This window comes from Rhipicephalus microplus, chromosome 2, assembly GCF_043290135.1.
Source record: "Rhipicephalus microplus isolate Deutch F79 chromosome 2, USDA_Rmic, whole genome shotgun sequence".
Classification (NCBI taxonomy): domain Eukaryota; kingdom Metazoa; phylum Arthropoda; class Arachnida; order Ixodida; family Ixodidae; genus Rhipicephalus; species Rhipicephalus microplus.
In genome coordinates this window covers 42,279,270-42,300,961 of record NC_134701.1, presented here as the reverse complement: position 1 = coordinate 42,300,961, position 21,692 = coordinate 42,279,270, and the positions used below count along the sequence as shown (strand labels likewise).

General features: G+C 44.9%; 1 protein-coding gene across 2 annotated transcripts in view; it reads left to right on the top strand.

The window, feature by feature from the left end:
* The window catches only part of LOC119169114 (protein O-mannosyl-transferase Tmtc3), a 488,628-nt gene that overhangs the window by 199,834 nt on the left and 267,102 nt on the right, over positions 1–21,692 (top strand). For both annotated transcript variants that reach the window (XM_075886398.1, XM_037420216.2), the window contains exons 8-10: positions 12,285–12,502; positions 14,951–15,218; positions 17,638–17,795. In XM_075886398.1, coding sequence (XP_075742513.1) covers positions 12,285–12,502; positions 14,951–15,218; positions 17,638–17,795 — 644 coding nt within the window. The remainder of the gene's footprint in view (positions 1–12,284; positions 12,503–14,950; positions 15,219–17,637; positions 17,796–21,692) is intronic.

The window sequence follows — 21,692 nt, the reverse complement described above, 5'->3', positions numbered from 1 at the left end:
TGGTGAAGCCATTTATTTGTGGTAAGCATGCAGGGCATCCCCAGTCTATGTATGCATTACTTACCAGCTGTCTTAGATGGGTATAGGCGTTGCCTGAGATTGAAGGAGGAACGAATAGTCTGCCTGGCGCCACTGTCCACACACTCCGAGGCCGACACTGTGGGCGCTCATGGTTACCGACCTTATTTACTGGTAAATATGCAATATTCTATCCCCCATAACGAATCTAGTCCCAGTGCAGTGGGGGGAAACTTGCGCCAATCGCGTCAACCTGTGCGAACAGGAAATTACTGTGCCATACTGCTCCAAAAGGGTCTTTTTTGTCTGATTTGTGCCATTACGGCGCCACAATGTGGTTTTGGAACCGAAAGTTATGTTGACAGCACCGTCATGAGCAGATATTATGTGATGGTCGCCATCTTGTACACCTTGGTGCTGCATTTGCGTACAGTTGCGCAGCTGCAAAAGAACGGAATCGGCGGATCAATTATTCTCTCTTCGGCATGTTTGCGACGGTGCCTTTTTTGGTAACCACTGGCAAAGAACAATGTCGATGTGGCGGCCACTGAAAAGCACACCATTGTAACATCCTGAACAAAAACCTTAGACGCTTAGCGTACGAAAGGCTTTGCAAACGCTACCCATTGCGGTCGCTGCCACTGTGCATACGTCATAGCGCTAACTGCCCTTCGCCTTTGGGGTCCTCCAGCGAAAAATTCGAAACAGCATGTGGCCTGTAAGGCCCGCAGGGACACTTTTCGGTGAGCGAGCGAGCTGCGAACATGCGTCAGCATTTGCGAGGCCAAACGCTATTCGCAAAATGATATGGTGCCCATAGGCAAACGCTACGCCTGCTAACTTAGTGTGTTGCCTTTTTTTTCTGTTACATTTTTTATGTTACCTTTTTTTTCGAAGAACTCTAGTTATTTCAAGCTGTCTTCCTTCCCTGAAGATGTGCCAGTTGGGTGTCGGAGACCAGCAAAAGATGACTTGGATCTATGGGTAGCTCATTCATGCTGTATGGTAGCCGTAAACATTTTTTACGGTTACCATGCAGCAGCACTTAAAGACACAGGTCCATCCCTAGAAGAGGGCGGTAGTAGCACAGCTACTTCTCATGTCATTTTACTTGGATGACTTCTTATTAGGAGTAAACGACATAGAAGAAGCGATTTCTCTCTATCAGTGCACAAGAAAATTTATGAATGATGCTGGTGTGCCTTTAAGGAAATGAAGCTCAAGCAGTAGACAATGAGAAGAACTGTTCAACCTCAACGATGCGTTTACCCAGGATAAGGCTGGACATCAAGCGGAAGTATTAGGAATGGGCTAGTACAAAGAAACGGACGCCTTCATCTATAATACTGAGAACATTTTTAGTTTCTTAGATAAGGCAAAAGACACTAAGCATTTTGTCCTCTAAGCTGTGTCAAGGATATACAACCCTTCAGGTTTTGTTGCACCAAACGTGGTGCGAGGGAAGATGCTGTTTCAACAGTTATAAATTTCGAAAGTTGATGGGGATGATGATCTTCTTGATGGCATTGCAGTAAAATGGAATGACTGGAGAAACCAATGGGCTCATCTGCGAAAAGTCAGCGTTCCCTGTCACCTAAGGAAAGGAGTTGCAGCAAGACAATACACTCAGCTTCAGGTTTTCGCTGATGCCAGGGCAAAAACGCACGGAGCGTGTGCATACCTTTGTGTTGAAGATGTGAATGGAAACGTGACTAGCAATTTGATCGCAGCCAAATCAAGGCTAGCCCCACTGAAAGCTCTATCATAGCCGGGACTAGAGCTGATAGATGCCTTAACAGGAAGCAGGCTGTTCAAGTATACAGCAGAAACATGCACCGATCTAATGTCAAAAGCGAAATATGTTCTTTGGACTGATGCAACCATTATGCTTGGCTGGTACACAGCGAGAACTTTCAACTTTAGATGTATTTACGAAGAACCAAGTCAAATTCTGGATAACTCACTGGAATGCGGCTATCCCCATTGCCCTGGAGAAAAAAAATCCGAGGGAAATACAGTAGGCTCTCAATAAACAGAACCTAAAAGGAGCACTAAAATGTGTTCCATTTAACAGGAGTTCTGTATATTGAGATGAACAGGATATGAGATATGAACAGGAGCACACAATGCAAGCATGAAACCAATCTTGTCAGAAGCATTTGTTCCATTTAAGCAGCAGTTCCGTTAAACAGGTTTCCGTTTACAGAAAGTCTGCTGTAATGACCCGAGGTGTATTTCTAGATGCAGTTTCTAGCAACCCAGTCTGGTGGCAAGGACCAGCTTGGCTTAATAAGGAATCTGAAAGATCGCCCAAAGTGAAGCAGTCACAGTCTCGGATAAACAACATACAATGCAGAGCAATGACGAAACCAACAACACTTCACTGGACAGCGAGCGTAGTAAAGCTAGACCCATTGCTGGATACCACCAATTTCAACTCCCTGCACAAGCTGCTCCGTATAACAGCTTGGTTTATTGCTTTAAATGTTAAGGGCAAGACAAAGAAACATGGAGCCATCTCTGGTGAAGACATATCAGCAGCCGAGAGGCATGGGATCTGGCAGGCTTATATGGAATCATTTCCAGGTGAGAAAAGTTGGCTACTAAACAAAGGCTGTAGGGATCTGTCTTATGTATGGCTGACGCAGAAGCCTAACTGTTTCAGCCACACACAGTCGTACCGTGCACGATTATTGTCCCCTATCTGTAGCTAGTCTCATCGCAGCTACAGGGGTTCAGGGGAATAAGGCAACAGGCTATGTCAACAACACTTTGTTGCTAGGTGTCAGCAATGGCGCGCAAATGTCGTGAGGAGAAAGTGCAGAAACGAGAGTACATGCTTACCCCTTGGTCGTTGTTGTTCTCGGCTTGCAGGGCATTGCGGGTTGGACCTCCTTCGTTCCTTGCCGGTGCCAAAGAGAGCGTGCGGCCGTCCGCACGCTAGTTTTGTTCACTGTCCGGTTTCCCTCTCCCTGACGAGAATAATACCTTTTCTCGCTGAAGGAGGGGAAAGCAGTTCTACGCACCGGGAAAGCGGGAATCGCAAGTGCTGGCCGCGGGGGTGTTCTGTCCCCTCGCAAGAGGCTTTAGTGACTCTCGAAGGGGCAGTCATGTCCCCGCAACTAGACTGTTGCGCTGCCGTAAAAGGGAAAGGGAGACTGGATGCACGTGCTTCCCCACAAGATTCAAACGGTGACTCGTGGTTAGTGTAACTACACTCATTTATCGACGAGAACATGCTCCTACGCGTTGGTGGAAGGTTGCAGAATTTTAAAGACAGCTGGGACGTGAAGCATTCATTCTTGGTTCCAAGTCAACATCCTTTCATCAAGCTGGTATTTGCCAACGTCCATTGGGGAGTCATGCATGGAGGGGTAACGGTGACAGTACACAACGTACGTGAGGGCTTTTGGGTCCCAAGAGCTCGATAAGCTGCTAAGAAAGTGATCAGCCGATGCCTGCTATGCATTCGGCTTCGTACGAGACCCATTGTGCCGCCGTACCAACCGCTTCCAGTTTTCCCTGTGTCGAAAAGAGGAAGCCCTTCAACACCACAGGACTTAATTTCTCTGGGCCATTGTATGAAAAGTATGAGAGCACCGATAGAAAAATGTAGATCGTAATTTTCACGTGTGCCGTAACAAAGGCGTTGCAATTATAGCTGGTATCGGACATGTCTTCACCGGCGTTCTTATTGGCATTCCAGAGCTTTATAGCAAGAAAGGGACTGCCAAGTACGATTTATTCTGATAATGCCCTTGCCTTCAAGACGACGTCTTGCGTGCTGCAAAAAATGGGGAACGTGCTTCGAAAAGACGACTTCCAGACTTACATTGCAAACTAAAGAATTCAGTGGAAGTTTATAGTTGAAGGAGCCCCATGGTGGGGGAGGCTAGAGGCAACAATCAGTTGGAACTGGGAAAACTGCGCTCTGAAAAGTTTTAGGCCGAAGCTGTCTGTGGGCAGAACTGTCGACTATTAGATTGAAGTAGTGCTGAATTCACAGCCACTAATGTATTTTGATGGTCAGGCTGGGGAGCCTGCAGCTCTCATGCCAGTGCACATTCAAGTCGGCCAGCAACTGACAGTGTTACCAGAAGAAAATACATTGTCAGACCAAGTACAGTCAAACTTGTTATAACGAAGTTGAATAGGAAGTTGTAATGACTTTGTTATAACAATTAGTTTCTTATAGCCAATGTTCGTTTCTACCGAAAATTAGCCAGCAAGAGAGAATGGGCTCACCAACCAATATCACAGCAGCCCGCCGCACACCACACAGAGAAAAACGGCCGTCGGAAGGAAAAAAATAGCAGAATAACCAAGAACAATGGACTTTTTTCCGCCAAATTCAGCACATTAACTGGCAGATCACTTTAAAGAAAAAAAGTCGTAATATTATTGACTTTGCCAACTCTTCCTCACATGGATAACTGCCTTTTTAGTTGCAGCAGCTATTTTGAGTTTGTCCTGGGCATCATCTTAAGAACCAAAGAAGCAGCAGGTCTGTGGTATCCACCGCTTGCGTGAGCGTCGCGTTCGCCAACACTAGGCTAAACACCAACATTAGGCTCAACAAAGTCAGGCACAACACCGGCGTCAAGTAGAGCATCCCTCAACGTCTGGACCTGGTGGCCCGTGGCACCCAGTGACATCGCCGAAATCTTCAACCACTTTTTTTTTTTGACGCCAGGCTCAACGGCTTTCAACATTGCAAACTTATGCTCGATTGTTTATATTTGCACTTATGTTTGCTGCTGCCGTTGTCCATCTCTTATCTAGCGGTAGAAACTGTCAGAGGTAATGTTGCTCTTGCACAGCGAACGACAAGGACGAACGCCATGATTTCCGCAGCCCCGGCGGCGTGCAAGGCCCCCACGCGGAGCTGAAGGGGAGAAGGTGGTCAGATGCGCAGGCCGGTCAATGAGTTCTACAGGAGAGGGGAGGCCGACTGACAGGCATTTTGGTACCAGCGCACAGGTCTAGTTGCATGCAGTTAATTGGACTTCATGACTGAGACTTTTGGAAACTGGTGCCTCATTGAGCTTGTGTGGCCCTTCCAGTGTTACGCTTAGCCATTGAACCAGTCTCTCCCTTTGATGCTCATTCCCGACCCTTTTGTGATGAGCAGCGGTAGCTTGCCCTTTCTACTGTTCAACTTAACACAAACTTCCATTTCACCGGTAACACAAACAGACAGTGTATGTATGTCTGCACTCCTCGAGAACTTTGTCAGAGTGCCATATTCAATATTCATTATAATGCATAAAGTGGGGCATACAGAACAAGGACTGAAGAAGAGAAGGACAACTTCTCTGGTTCTTGTTTCATGCTGCTCCCCAGTGTTCGCATTTAGAATGATTCATTACCAACTAGCCCAAATAGCTGTTTTGATACAAAACATTGCTTCGAGATTCCCAGCTTGCTCCACACCCTCAAGTTGACAATGCAACAAGCCGATTCAAAATCCAGTTCCATAGATACCTCGCTTGCATTCACAGCGATGTTTATCATAAAGCCGGCAATCCACCAGCAATGTGGTAAAGTCTATACGCTCCTAAGTGACCCAGTGGTCTGTGCACTTATTGCAACTTCTTGTCTTGCTTCTTGCCTCTTTCTTTCGATGGCAGGCATGAGCAATGTGGCCTTTCCGCTTGCAGAAATGACACGCTGCAGAGCGAAACCTACAGCTTGCAGCGTCGTGGTCAACATTGCAGTGGGAGTATCAACCAGTTCTTGACTTTGCTGAATATCCTTGTTTATCACAGAGGCTACACTTTTTCTAGCTTTTTGAACCAAAGCAGCGGTATCGCCCACATGTCAATGGTGGGAACTCAGCGTTGTTTTTTGCTCTAATGCCTTGAAATATACTGACTAGTGGGCGGAGCGTGCGCATTTCGTATGAGAGTGGGTGGCTCCGCACGTGAAGACTGCACGCAGATGCCGCAAGCAGCGCTGCGCATCGAGTAGTTGTAGGAACGCACGCAGCTGCTCTCAACCTGTTGCTGCTGGAGCATCGCTACGTGTAAAATCAGTGTGCGACATCTATCACCTGTTGTACTGTGAAGTTCAACGGCCCCAAGTAGGCAGCAAAATCCTGAGATGTTCTGTGCTAAGTGGCAATGCAAAGAAAGGATGTGCGTTTTTGCCACTGTGTTGAAGCAATTATTGGTTGAACGAGGAAAAGGTGAGTTTGTTCACCACACCAACAGACTCGGCATGGCTTGCAGAATGCATTAAAGTAGGATTAAGAAGGCGGACGACAGAAGGCAACAGTGTCGGGAACAAAATCGCTGTTTAGATACAGTTTCAAATCTAATTTTTATCTAAAGCAACTCGAGAGTATCGCTTCTAATTGGAGCCATATATTTTTGCCCGAGTTCCACGTCGCATTTCCAGCCCAACAAGGTATCAGTCTCATGTTGCCTTAGTATCAGATTGTTGATTGGCATGTTGTCATTCTTTGTTTTCTCTCGAATCCTGGTGAAATAGAGGCTATGAGGTAAGGTTTTATGGGTCTTCTATGATATTTTTTTCTCTCAAGAAAAAAGCCGAGTTTTCAAATAACTCTGGTTGTTACTGTCAATGTTTTTTAACATGCATTTTTTTGCATACTACTGGCACTTTGAGTGTAAATCTACTTATCTATCTAGCTGCCTACGTCTGGATGCTCTCGCAATCACCTACTTAACTTGGGGCTGGAGGACGAATAGACAGGAGGGGAAACTCGGCTCCTTTCTGCGCCGCGATAGTGTCACCCTGGGGAACGGCAGCGAACGTCATGACAGCGCCACCTACAGAACCGCAACCGAACTGTCGCTCTGGTGGAGCAGACGCCACAGCTTGCTCTTGTCGTCTGCTTGCACGCTTGTGCTCAGTATATCATTGCATAGCTCAACTGCACTCGATAAACTGGGCGGCAATAGGTCAAGGTGCATTTTCGCTAAGCTAGCCAGAGCCCCTTGGGAGAGAGACCATATCGCGATGGTTTGACGAAGCTGTCTACAAGTGCAAAACAGGTTCGCTTTCCCTCTTTCATGCGATGGTAGATACATTATTTGTGAGAACATGGCGTACAATATGCACCAATCAAGAAAAAAAAGCATGCCACTGAGTTTTTCATATCTAAAAAATTGAGAAATTCGAAACAAAAAAAAAACCAAGGAAAGAGTCTTTCTCATGTGTCTGTGCCCTTCTGAAGTTTTTTTAAGTTGGCACATAATGAGAAATATTTCTTATAGCTAAGCTACCACAACCATACACAGAAAGCTGAGAACCATGCTTTTTTCGCAACATGGCTTACGTGGAAGTTTGGAAGTTGGTAAAATGTTCGCCGAGAACTTCTGACTTGTGACAAGTATCCCCCATCTTCAATCGTTTGGCGCTGCTTTTATCTGTAATTTCAAAGATGTTCTGTACAGTTCCGGGCTTCATTTCAGCGCACGAGTAAGTACAGTGGAATCTCATTCATTCGAACACGCTTAATTCAATCTTCTGGTTAATGCAAACTCTTGATGAGGTCCCGTCAAAGCTATGTGTATTCCAATTTGCGAAAACACCCGGTAATTCAAACGTGCAAGCACTTGTGACGGTTAATTCGAACATACCGCGCTTCGAAAATGCTCTCAGCAACGCGCCCAATGCCGCGGCGGCACCTCCGACACCGCAACGCTGCGCGCGAAGGGAAGGAGAAAAAAAAGGCTGCGGTGAAATGTGTGCTCTCTCTCAAATGCCGATCTGCGACGCACCTGTGCCACGCTTCCCCTTTCCCGTACCTGCCACGTAACCCTTCTCCTTTCAACGACACATGTGAAGAGAGCCCAAAAGAAAAAAAAAAGCTGTCGCGGAGTGTTGCTTCTCTCAAATGCCGATCTGCTTTTCTCTGCGTGGAGACGGTCCTGCTTTCTTGTCATATGCTGGCCACGCTGCGGCTTTGGCGCATAGGGTAGGAGCGCAGATGCAGTCGTTGTTGTCATCTCTAGACAGTGTTGGCACTGGACATTGCCGCGCCCAACTTCTCTTGCCAGGAAAATGCTGAAGCCAAAGTAGACATGCTTTGCAAGCTGCGTGTGAAATTGATTGACTCGCTGCAAGGCAAACGTTTGCAGACGCGCTTCATCGATTACTTCAAAAAATGACGGATGTCCTGTGATTTGTGAAGTCTTCTGAAACGTCCCCCTAGTGTGCTAGCTCAATGCACATGCGCCACTGCATAGGGAGCCCTCTATTTACTTAGCCTTGATTAATTTGAACTTCTTTTAATTCGAACAAATTTTCGGGCCCCTTTAGGTTGCAATTATCGAGATTCGACTGTAAAACCACTGTTCAAAAATGTAAGGTGTGGCATCAGGGAGCCACAAGAACCTTGGCTGGTCACGGATCTTTGGAAATTTAAACTTAGCATAGTGTAGTGCCTGCCGACCGTTCTGCTGCGAAAATAATTTTTCTAAATGTAGTCACTTCCTTTTTATTGTCGATCTCCTCTTCATATAGCCCTCGCCAATTCTTGACGCCACTCTTGGCCGGGTGGAGCGTTAAAAGTTTGAACCTTTTTTGTTCTTTTTTTAACTGTGTATCGATACACAGCTCGAAGCAAGCAGCAGGCTCCGCTCTTCTGTTCAATCAGCTGTTGCCGCCTACTCAAGCGTGCTTCTGAAATGTCTTTCTTTCCCACACAGTAGTTCTTCATGACGCTGTTATATCGAAGAATGTGCAAAATGTGTTCTCAAGGTATACAATGAGTGATTTTAGGCACGTGCCTAGCTTCGACTACAGATCGTTTACTTCTTCAATTCCACCACTTTCTTCCTTTCGTTGTCCTCCTAAGAGCATGTGATCCAACATATATAAAGAAAAAAGCGAGCCCTGAGTTGCTCTAATTAGTTCATTTTGTTTTGGTAAACCGCATTGGCAAAAAACTTTCATAGCTGCATCCAGTAGCATGGTGGAATTGGCGAGTGGCAGATGTAGCAGATGACACCCAGGTTATATTTGGGCGTCATCGGAGACTGCGGGTGTGGGCGTTTCCTGCCGCGGCGGAAAACAAATGGTTCTGTGCGTTGCCGCAAGGATCGCTGCACGCACGTTCACCAACCTTCTTTCCTAAAGTGACATTATCGCGGCATGCGCTGGCGCCGGCTCAGAGTTTTCCTTCCTGTCTTCCTTGCTCCGTGACTTGGGGTAAAAGAAAATCAGTATGGGGGCTAAGATGGTCTGATGAATATAATTCGCTGGTCATGACATGAATGATGTCACAATGTCGTCGTAAACGCCGTCAAACCATTCTTGTCAGACATGCGGCACATACACGCAGTACGGGAAGGGTTTGATGGCATACGCGACAGGTGACTGACAGTTTTATATTCCCAGAAACGGCGAGAACAGTCATGGGTAATTCTAGCTCGTGATCTTTATGAAAAAGCTGACAATGGCAGCAGACCTGTTGAATGAAAAGAATAAATGTCAGGGTCCCAGCAGGAATGAAACCCAAGCACTCTGCATGGCAATCAAGTGTTCTACCACAAAGCCACACCAGGTATCGGAACTACTTTTCAAATAGACCCCTATGTTTGTCAAACGTGAATTGTGGTTGCAGTACTGGCTATCAAATTTTATAAACATTGCATGTGTACTCCTATGATACAGCCATCACGTCGACTTAATGTCAATTGTAGTTAGATGCCATCCACTCAAATTGATTTATGTAACAGTGTCTATGGCCAACATTCTCATGAGCACTAGGGCTTCATATCTACTTATCTCTTTTGGTGTTGCTATACCCATGTTACTGTTGGCATCGTTACACAACTGTAAGCAACTGGTTAAATAAAACATATACGTCTCTTTAAGGTATGTCTGTGCGTGCACTTCTACATATCTTTAGCTCTACTTCGTAATGTTTTGCTCAATAAAAAAATTATAACACAGCCACCTTCCATCCGCATGCTTCGCATACCATTGAATCCCAAGGTGCGTGGGATCTGCCAAATTTTCCTTTATTGTGGGTTGTAGCAGATGGCGAGGTGTATGGCATGAAATGATTTTGATTTTGTATTGTGAAATGTGAGTACTGTGGAAGCAGTTGAATAGTTCTTATACAATAAAGGGTTTTGTAAAGAACTCTTCCAAAACACTGAAAAAGTAAAAGTTGCCCTCGCGGGGGCTCTGCCTACTGAAAGCTTCTCAGCGCTTGTGGAGCACACGGATTCAAAGTAGATGCACCCACTCGTACAGCAGTGCACCAAGTGGGGGCCGCCAGAAGTCATCAGCGGCGGGGCCATCTCCTAGCCTGCACTCCGTACCGTAGCCAGTATATTTCCAGACACTTTTACACCTTGTGTAATTGTCACCTCGTTTCTGATAAATACTCATTTAGAAGTTGAACAGAACGTTGACCCGCATATAGTGATAAAAATTATGAGTGCCATATAGAGCGATGTCAAATAAATACGGTCGTAAACTTTTCTTGTGGGCTGGGTAACAACTTTGGGTGTGTCATAGCAGCTGACAACAGCGTACGGTGCCTCAGTGAATTCTGCGACTTATTTGCATTTACGAGCACCATCTTGAACAATGAGTTACTTCATCAGTACTTCATCATAGCTGTTTCTGACTGCATTGATGCGGAGATGATGGCTGTTGTTGCCAGTGCCGTGGAAGTGTACCTGTGCAGTTATGAATCTGCCAATGCCTTCGCTGCTGCCGCTAACCAACCTTTTGCCATGCTATGAAGGTTGCATTGGCATTCCACGGCGATCAAAGCTGTTGTGGCCAGAGGAGCTGGATTCGCTCATTGGAAAACCTATACTAGGAATGACTAGAATGCGGCGTGCAAGAAGGAATACGATTTTACGGACTATTTTCATGCAAAATAAAGTGCAGTAACTTACAGTCGACACCTTGTTCTTCATTATGCTGTGAGCATATCATTGTGTTAGCACTTGTAACGATTTCTCTGGCCTGAAATGTTTTAATTTAGGCCCTAAATGCGCATGTTTTGTATTTCAAATTTTTGATATCTTTCGTAATCTTCTTTCAGTTCGATATATTTGGGATCAACTGTATATATTTAATATGTGAATTCTTATCCCACATATGAAATCAGAGCCAATATTGCTGCACACTTGTACCACACTGGGGTGATAGTACACAGATCATTTTCACTTTCATTAAGGACTTATGAGTCCGTTAAACAGTAAAGTTCGTCGTTCTCATTCTCTCAGTGTCATTTTGCAGCAGGTTTAGAGCAATTACTTACAAAAATTGCTATTTGGAGCAGCACGAAGCAGTTATTTTCTTTTGAAGCAGTTTGAAGCAATTGGAGCTGTACTTCCATCACTGAAGTTTTATGTGACATTAGCATGGGGCTAGCTAGTCCACATTAATGTGCCCCAAGAATATCAAATACTGTACCAAATACAAAATTATTTCTATTCTTAAAGATATACAGTGAGAGCAATCGAGACTTGACACTAGGTGCACTGTGTAATGGCTACTTTGAGGCAAGACTTTTGATCTATATTTAAAATAGGTGTGGTGTGAATGGACACTACTGGCTGACTGAAATGTGAAAAAAATTTTCAGCGGAGCAATTGACGACAGGTGAAACGCTCTCGTGTTCCACTTCCCAGATACACTCATAGATGGTCCAACTTTACCTGAAAAATTTTTCAGGGTCATTAAGTAATAGTAAGTCACGTTGGGAGGAAGTGTAGTAGCCAATGCAAGGCCGTGCTGCGCAAATGGATCTGGAGGAGAATTCACGTGCACCGCACCCTTTCTGAAGATGGGCAAGGCTTGGTGAAGAAGAAGCAGCAGTGGTATTTGGCAGCTTTCACAGTGTGGTCTGAAGTACTTTTAAATTGTGCTATTGGATTTCATTATTTTCATGCATGAATCTTTCTGTCATTTTGCATTCATCTCAGCCTTGAGCACCTGTGCCAGAGAAGTGTAAATTTAAGGGCTCGTTGTCTTTGCTCGAGACAATATTAATGCGACGTAACAGACAATGATGCCAAGGAAAGTAGTAATAGTAATTGTTACATGAATGTGAAGAAAAAAAAAGTGGACAAAACGACAGCTTTCTCTGGCAGAGATCAAACATGCGACATGCAAACATATCAGAGGCTATACTGAGCTGACAGCCGCACTAGAAAAGCCATTCGGGAAATATTGCAGGGCTATTTTAATGTCAACATTATTACCAAGTGTACTGGCTTAAGGTACATGTGATCGCAAGTCATTGAACGTAATTTTTTATGATGCAGATTCGCCCTAATCATGTGGTGCAAGTCCTTCGTTCTCTGCCGTGGAAGGCAGTATGTGCTTCCCCATCGTCGACCAAGTTGGCTTCCTCGTCGGCTATGGTGTATTGTGGCTGGCAGCGAGAATGCTTGTTGCGCATTGGGACGATCTCTCTTAGTGCATTCCTGTTGATGGCCATCCGACTGCATATCATGGGTGCTCAGCTGCCTGTCTTCACCAAGTGAGCATTTCCTATCACATTACAGCTGTACCTTTAGTTACGTAGTTCTCAGCATCGTACCCAAGAACGCACACCATTGGCTTCGTTTTGAGCAATGTTGCTCGGCTCGTCGCAGCCTGGGCGCGAAGCATGCATGCATCAGTGTCTACTGAGCCCTTCCACATGGGTAAGCCATGGACAACTCCAGAAGAGCGTCGACAGTGGAAACGTGAGAGCTCGCATTCGCCTTCCGATGGTGTAGTTTGGGCACAAAAACAGGCCTGAAAGGCAGGATGCTCGCAGCAACTGCGTACTCATGATACGGCAGCCTTCCGAGCCACGCTGAATTGCGACAAGAATGCTAGCGCCATTGGTGAGTGGGTCCTGCAAACCATGCTGCCGAGTTGACTTGCGATGTCAAGTGCTTGCAACAACGCAATGACAAAGCACCATTGCAGGCACAATAGCGTCAACGTGACGATTGTGGAAGCGTGTTTGCCGGGGTGAACGCCGGTTTCAACGGGAGTTCCTGCATCAGCACTTTGGCTTCGAATGCGACTTCTATGACTGTCTTTACTTCTGAAACAACCGCCGTAATTAGTGCATTCTGAAAGACATTTAACCACTCATTACTCTCCTCCATGACCCTGATAATGCGAGACACAATGTGGGGCATGCGAAATAAACTCTGTGGTAAACCCAAGCCAAACGTGTGTCTAACGTCACTAAAAGCACGAACATATAACCAATAATTTTGAAAGGCTTCAGTGCAGCATCGAGTTGAACCCACTGCTAAACACCGGGACCGCACATTTCAGCTTTCTCTGGTTAATTATTTGTATGGAGTGCTTGGGCGGTGATTTTTTGCAAATGCATGCCAAAGCTGTGGTTCACCCTTAATTGATTTTTTTTTCTCCCAGCTTCAGTGGTTTTGTTGCAGAGTAGCTAAAAGTTTCGCTGCTCAGAAGGGCAGGAATATCTTTAGAATGAAGCAAATTGAAGCGAATTTTAATATTAAAGTTCGAATGTGAATAAAGTCAGATATTCTTCGAAATAGTGAACTGTTGGGCTAGTTGGTTTGACATTTGGCATAGAAGAGTTGGCTCTTCTATGCCAAACTGAATGCTTGGAGTGAAAGACTTGGAGAGGCATGGAATGAAAGGAATACTGCTTAGAAAAACGACACTCAACTTGCAACTGAGTTTATTTTGAAAAGTGTCTCACCATGAAAACATATCTGCAGGCACAGTCACACCAAATTGTCACTCAGCCAAAAAACAAATACTTGGGTAGAAAACGCGTCAGCAATGTATGATAACATCAAGGGGTACGTTTAATCAGTTTATAGGCTTAACTGCTATGAAGGAAGATTATTTCATTAAAAGTAAAATGCACCGAAGGTGCACTGATGCATGCTTCTATTATTCTGTTCTGCCTCTACTGTCCCTCTTTCTCACGCTGGCCTTTTGCTCTACTCATGATGCATGCTTCCTCTAAAAGGGCATTGCAGCCGCATGTACTGCAATGCACAGGAAGATGCACCCTATCGTTCAGAGCATTCATTATAGTTGCATAGTTGCATTCATCATAGTTGCATTCACCATAAGTCTATCATTAAAGCATCGGCCCGTTTGGCCAATGTAGGCTTACTAAAACTTAGCGGTATCTTATATATCACGTAGCATATTGGACAAAAGGCTTCTTATGCTGCTTACCACAGACATGTCTTTCGGATATTTTTTAGAACACTTTTAAATATTTTAAAGTGAAGTATACAGAAAGGTTGACCCTGGGAGGTGGGACAGGTAGGAGTAGATCATAACCTTTGGCAGCACCAGTCGGCTAGTGCGCAGGCTCGGCACTTTTAAACCACTCATGTTGGCCACGCGCACAACAGCTGCACACCACCTGGTGCTATCTTGAAATAATTGGTGTACATGGTTTTAACAGTGCATTAAAACTCACAGATTTTTTATTCACAATGATATATTTTGATAGAAAAGCATCTCGCAAACCAATTTTGCCAGTCAATGTGATATGTAGACTTGTAGTCCTCAAGTTGGTGGGAATATGAATATTGGAAGAAGTGATGATTGTATGAGATTATGCTTTGCGAAGGAAAGCAGCTGCTTTTGTGAGGGATCCTTTCATCAGTCTGTTCAATAGAAAAAAGGTGTTTATGACTACATATGGTTTTTTTTTTTTTTTTGGTGCTTCTACTTTTGAATAGGCAGTGTGACATTGAGCTGGTCCACAACCCCTAGCTTACAAATCTCTTTTTCTTTTTTTTTATATCGTTTAATTTTCATATGATGAGTTTCAGCAGGTCATAAATATTGCACCAAAGATTAAGTCCAACATTCATTTTGTGCTCTCATTTTGTGCTCTCACAGACGTGCTGGTTTTTGTGAGGATAGTGTACATGCAAAATGGGGTTTGAAAGCTTATACAAGCACGCCTTTGTTACAGGTTTGACAACCCAGCAGCAGTTTCGGCCAGCCCTGTGCGCCAGCTAACATTCCACTACCTGCCGGCGGTGAATGTGTGGTTGCTTCTGTTTCCTCATGCTCTTTGCTGTGACTGGACCATGGGCAGCGTAGCCCTGGTGCGCACCTTATCCGACCCTCGTAATGCGGCCACCCTGTCACTGTACACCATGCTGGCTGTCCTGGCCTACGTAGCTCTTCTCCCCACTCGCCGCCCGAACGAGCTCGTTCATCAGAATGTCATCTTTCTGGTGGGTTGTTTTATATGAAAGACAGTCGAACGGACGGAAAAAACTTTAGTGTAAAAAAAAATAACAAAAAAAAACCTGAAAAGTTACCGGCCCGGGCTTAGGCCACCCAGACGTTTTGTGCAGTGAGGCGTAGCCTTTCCACCACTGTTCAGGCCCGCTGGATTGCCCACAGTTGGTCATGCAGATCTAAGCTAGTGAGCGCACTTATCCTAGGGCAGTGCAGGTGCGACTACATTTTTACCAAAGCTGTGCAACAAAGGTAATTTAGGTGTGAAGCAAATTCGAATAATAAAGCTTGCGTGCAATTGATCAAATGTTTTTCAAAATATCTCGAATATTTTTCAAACACTTCTATGTGAAATTACAGAAAAATGTTGCAGATGGGAACGTAAAAACTTTTCTCTTGGCTAGGTTAGTGTAACAGATGGGTGCTACAATGCCCTCTTCCCACATCGTGTTTACGAATTGTGTTTATGCACAGGATCACCACATTTACTCACCTAATGAACGCACTCACATAATAAATGCACCCCCAACTTCAGTCGTTGAAATTTAGACTTTTTTCCTAGCGTAATAACTGCATCCCCTACATTCATCCACTGCAGTCCCACTAACTAACATTTGGCGCCTCCTTACTCATTGGATCTCTTCCGTTTTTTTATTATTATGCCGACCCCCTTCGGCCACTTCGGCTCGCTTCCTCCCCCTTCGCCCATTGCCGTGTGCTGTATTGTTTTACTTCCTATCTCTGCACAGCACGTCTGCCGTCTTTTTTATATGTGCGCCACAGCCAGGGTCACGAACAGTGCGAGTGTAGAGACATCGCAGCTTATAAGCACACAGCAAGCGAAGGTTACGAAACTGCCCGTGCGAATCGACGGTCGCTTCCTGCAAATACGAAACTTTATGGCCCAACGACATGCACGCAATTTTCGAGCAACGACAACAGGATTTGCTGTCGTGAAGAGTTAGTCGCTATGGCGTCGCTGGTTTCTAATAAATGGAAAAAATCGTTTGTCACCCAGAAGAGATCGTGACAATTTCCACATCGCTTGTCTGTGCATACAGGAACTTCTCATGTGGAAGTGAGGCAGCGGCCATATTTTGTCAATATTCTTGCTATCGACGGTTTGTTTTGATGCTTCGGGTGTAGCTTGCTGCAATGTTGGTTACTCACCTCAATGTCAACGGCGGTGGCGCGGTCATCGTGCGAGGTCGCCGCGAAGTTGGCAAAGTGCGTCGTAGCGTCATAGTGCATGCTTCTGGGTGCCCCTCCAGATTACAGCAGATACCACTGCTACGGTAAACTATTGCGAAAAAAGATGGCCACAAAACGCATTTATCGGGTGTGCGGGCAGCGCGGGGGATAGCTTGCAGAAAATAGCGCCATCAATCACCGAAGTTAAGTAAAGTGCAACAAAAAATTGTCTCCAAACAGTGTACTTGTATGTAAACTGCAAAACACTAAGCGACCCAACTTTTTTTTTTGCATTATTACATTTTCTGCCCATACCGAAAAAGTTTTTATAAAATTTGCCTCACATAATAAACGCACCCCAACTTTTCTGCGATTTTTCAAGAAAAAAAGTGCGTTTGTTACGCGAGTAGATATGGTAGAATTGATATAACCAAAAAAGTGTCAGCACTATACACATCCTCTTCTATTTTTTATTCTAGAGCCATAATTCTTCAATATTTTAGTGGTCTTGAAGCTTTGGCAAAAGTTTGATATAGGAATGCATGGGGATCGAAGTGGCGCCAGCGTTAAAATTGTAAAGCTAGGCTGGAATTGAAAAACGTGATAAATGTACCCGTGAAGGTTGATTACCTCTTCAGACTGATGTCACCATCAAGTAAACACGGGAAAGCTCTAATACATTCGAATTTAGCTTTAAAATGAGCATTTCTGTTAGCTAGGTTGGTGCTGGAAATTCAATGGCAAGAATATCGTGCTGCTTTTGCTGTGTAATATGCTGCCACTATTAAAGCATGCTTCTTTTTCTTGGTACACCTAGTGCAAATTTCTAAACGATTGAGAGTCCTTCAAGGATTTTGGCGGATCTTAACTTATCGCAGACTTCATATTGAATCTTTCAGAATATTTGCAATGTTCATAGGCTGTCGCACCGCCAAGCAGGATTCGGGGCCATCTTCTCGAGGATGGTCAGTAGGCAGACGCTTCTTTGTTGGTCTTTGAGTGTATTGTTTTCGCAAAATACTTGATGCGATAATGGCACCAATTGCTACTGGTATTTGAGCAAGAGAAGAAGCATTGCTTTCTTATTGAATTTTTCGGAACTATCCTGAAGGACATGTGGTTTCAATGTGAACGTACTCCAGAAATTCTACCCTTATTTACGTGTGATGTTGTGTTTACAAGGCGAGCATTGTAGTAATGAATGGGTGTTGCTGTGTGCAGAGTCTGTCCCTGCTGGTGTTTCCATTTCTGCCAGCTTCCAACCTATTCTTCCCGGTGGGTTTTGTGATAGCAGAACGTGTCTTATACATGCCTAGCATGGGATTCTGCCTCCTCGTGGCACATGGCTGGCACCTCATGCTCCAGAACTATGCCGGCAGGTGAGCGAATTTCAAGTATCTACGACTAGTATTAAAGGTGAGCTGCGATCGACTTTTACTCTTGCCCAATTTAATAGTATTATAGTCGACGTCCAATTTCCCAGACCCTTGAGGAGTCGCCAAAATGTCTGAAAAATCAGGCAGTCTGGAAAAATGAATGCACGTGAAAACGCACTTTTTTTTACAGAAGTTTCTAGGTGATGGAGAGAATCGCAGGAGCAGTAGAAGAGATTTGTTGCAAGCCAGCGAATGGATCGTTTCAGTGGCTCTGAAAAATTCCATTCGTAAAAAAAATTAACGAAAATAGAAGGAAAAAAAATTATGGACCATCTCCCCGAAGGGAAAAGTGATGGGATGCGAAGCAGTGGTGCACACGCTGCTTACCTGGTTGTAACTGGCGTCGACGTGGGTGCCAGAAAAATGGTTTGAAGCGAAACTCGATGTAGCCTTCACTCGAGTAAACAATTCTTTGAAACGCAAAGACGCGGGAGACGGGTTGGATTTCGTGTAAGTTTCATGGCAGATAAACGAGCCAAAAGAGTGTTTCCACTCAACGTGCGGTCAAGTGTTGTGGGCGGTGCAGAGGGTAAAGCGAATGAGAAGTGTGTTGCCAGCGGGCGGAGGAGTGGCACCACCTAGGAGCCGGCAGCCGCTGGGGGTGAGGGAGAGAGTGATGTCAACGCACAGCATCTACTTGACCTACTTGGCATTATTTCTACAACTGTAGCAGGGGGAACGCGTGCAGCCTGTTGTCATGAAGACACTGATGGACAGCGTTACACAGGCTAGTCAAAGAGCTGCTTCGCATCTGAAAATCTGACTTAGCCGGCGCTACCTCGTTGGTCAAAACTTTGGCCCACAAAAGTTGCTTATTATTTTTGCACAGCATTCCTCTTGCCTGCGATGATGTCTGCCTCAATTACAGTTCAGAAAATCATATGGCGAAGGCTATAAGCACTTCAAATTTTGGACTTTTTGATTCATTGACTCTATTGAGAACTTGACTGTGCCTCGGATGAGTCAGAGGAAATCAGGCGTGTCTAATTTTGGGCAGCCGAGAAATCGAACGTGGACTCTAAGAGAATCTCAACATTCGTAATTGCGTAGTTTTCTAAAGTAAACGGCATGCTTATTCGCGGCTTGTAACTGACTGCTATCACACTCATCAACCACTGTTTGCAGCAAGTGTTGCCTGTACAATTTCGTTCTGCAGATAAAAAAAGTTTTTCTAACATCTTTGTCACAAGGTCGTGACCTTAACAAAGAGAGCAGAGTGGGAGTCAAGGTGAAACGGCTGATTTGGCTTACAGTCAGGTTACAGTCAGATTACAGCGATAGACAAAGGCACTGATAGTGGCGAACTCAGCATCAGCCATCGATGAACTGACAAGTGGTGATGCACGTCCGCATTTATATACATGCCATCGAATGTTCCAGTGTTATAGCTAGCGGTCATCAATGTTCCATAAAAATCGCTAATGTTTAGGATGTGCGCATAATCACATCGGAACGTTCTGTGGTTATCTTCGTGATTCTTAATTCATCGGTGCAGTGCTCAAGGCAGCACTCACATGTTTGATGGTGGAGATAACAATACTTGACAAAAGAGTGTGACTTTGCCCCTTTGTAAAAAGGCATCGTCTTGATGCTTTGACAAATGATGAAAGTACAATAATAAAGAAAACCTAAATCCTTTGGTTTGTTGATGTTAGGCTTGTGCGTATATTCAAATGCTTTGAATATTCGAGAAATTAGTAGAGTATTTGAATTTGCTTCAATGTTAATCTATATTTTTGGAAATCTCCACGTATTTGCAATAGACAAATAGTGTATATTATATTGTAAGATATATAGTGCAACTTTGACTCTCGTAAACACTCTCGCATACACTCACACATGCACCCAAGTAACACACAGGACACTCAACGCCAAGGCACTGAGTGTCTTCTGTGTTACTCAGGTGAATGTGTGAGTGTATGGGAGAGTCAAGGTTGCACCAAATATCTTGCAACATGACGAATAACCAACTAACCCTACAACAAGTTTTATTGAGGTTTATATTACACTGCATATAACCTTTTGTAGAAGGGGTTTCAGTGCAGTGTACAAATGCTAAACCGTGAAAGCACCTTATCCATGGGGAAATCTGCATTGCCACAAAGCCCCATTTCTAAGTTAAAGGGGCCCTGCAACAGTTTTTTAGCCTCATTAGCAAATGCAACATATCTGTTGGCGAGGCTATCAAGAACATGCGAGCCAATTATTATAGCACACCACCCTGCCTGCAACGCACAATAAATTTTCAAAGTCAGCTAAAATTTTCTTCCGAGAAATGATGTTACAAGCCTAAAAATTGCTCGTCACAGCCATTTTATCTGCCATTAGCTGATTTGAGCATGGCGTGCGCGGTCGTTGATGGGGCCTCCGTGGGCGGCCGTGAATTATAGACGCGTGCGTGCGCGATTGCGCTAAAAAGCCACTTATTCGAAGAAAAAAAAGAGCAAAAAGTTCTTAAAGTCACATATGCACCACATATGCACAGAGGCCTTATTTCAGTTCTAAAAAAATATTGTGCAGGTTAGTTAGGTCAATATATATATATTTATATATAAGGGAAGGAAGTGTATACCTAAGGGCTCGTGTTTCCGTGTTTTGACAAAATATTAATGAGATCTAACAGACAATAATGTCAAGGAATGTATAGGGGAAGTTATTAGAAGAAATGGAATGTAAATAAGAAGAAAGAAAAGTGGGTGAAAAAATAACCGATCATTCCTGCTCACGGCTGGTTATTTTTTCACCCACTTTTCTTTCTTCTTATTTACATTCCATTTGTTCTAATAACTTCACCTATACATTCCTTGGCATTATTGTCTGTTAGATACACAGTCGAGCCCGCATATAACAGCCCTACTTAAAACGAACTATCGCGTAAAACGAACAATATCCGCGTGACCGTCAAAATATACATTGGTTCAATGGCACAAATTCGCACTTACAACGAACGTCTCTGAACGCTGCTGATCGGTTACAGCGAACGGAGTCAGCGGTCTGCCGACTTCTTCAGAAACCGATTTCGACCACCGATCAGGCATCGGCGAGGTGCCCATACATTCTTATTGTTAAACGCCAACTCTGCCTCCGCACCCCTCTAGTTGCCGCTCTTCCAGACCGCTTTTTGTTACGCACCCCTCCATCCTTTGTCCCCCCCCCCCCCCCCCCCCGCTACCTTGAGTACTACCCCGCATCGCCAGACGAGGCCCTTGTTTTCACACTGCCACCGATCTTTCGAAGACCGGTCAGCCATCAACCCTGTTTTTGACCGCTGGTACTGTCGGCGTCGCCGGCCTAGAGTGACCAGACCATTTGCCAACATCGTCGGCCACCGACTGTATCCGATAGTCTTCGTCAAGTGCAAGTGTGTACGCTACCCCACCGACTCTGATAATTTGCAATTAGTTTCGTGTTTAGGACTTGTTTTCACTCACTTCGCACTCGGCTCAGCATGCGTTCCGCGCGCATGCGGAAGCGCGAAAACGACTGTTAACTTGTGCCGAGCGAATCGCGAAATATCGAAGTTCGTGAGGCCACTGTTACGACCGGCCCTAGAGAACCAAGCAAGAGGAGTTGCGGGGAGAACCGGTTCTTGACCGACTGTGTCGTCGACCCCCACCTCCCCATTCAGGCTCCCCCCTCTCGCCGGGAGAATTCCGGAATCTGCTGTGCGTTCGTGACCATGTTTGGGCATTTTTCAGGGCGCCAGGACCATATATGGACATCGTATTAGGTTGTGCCACTCCATGTGTTGTGAGAGGTGTTTCCCCCTCCCTCGTGGCCGAGGTGTCGGGGCCACCGTATTGGCTGACGATGCGGACAGTGCGCCCAGTGTCGGCAACG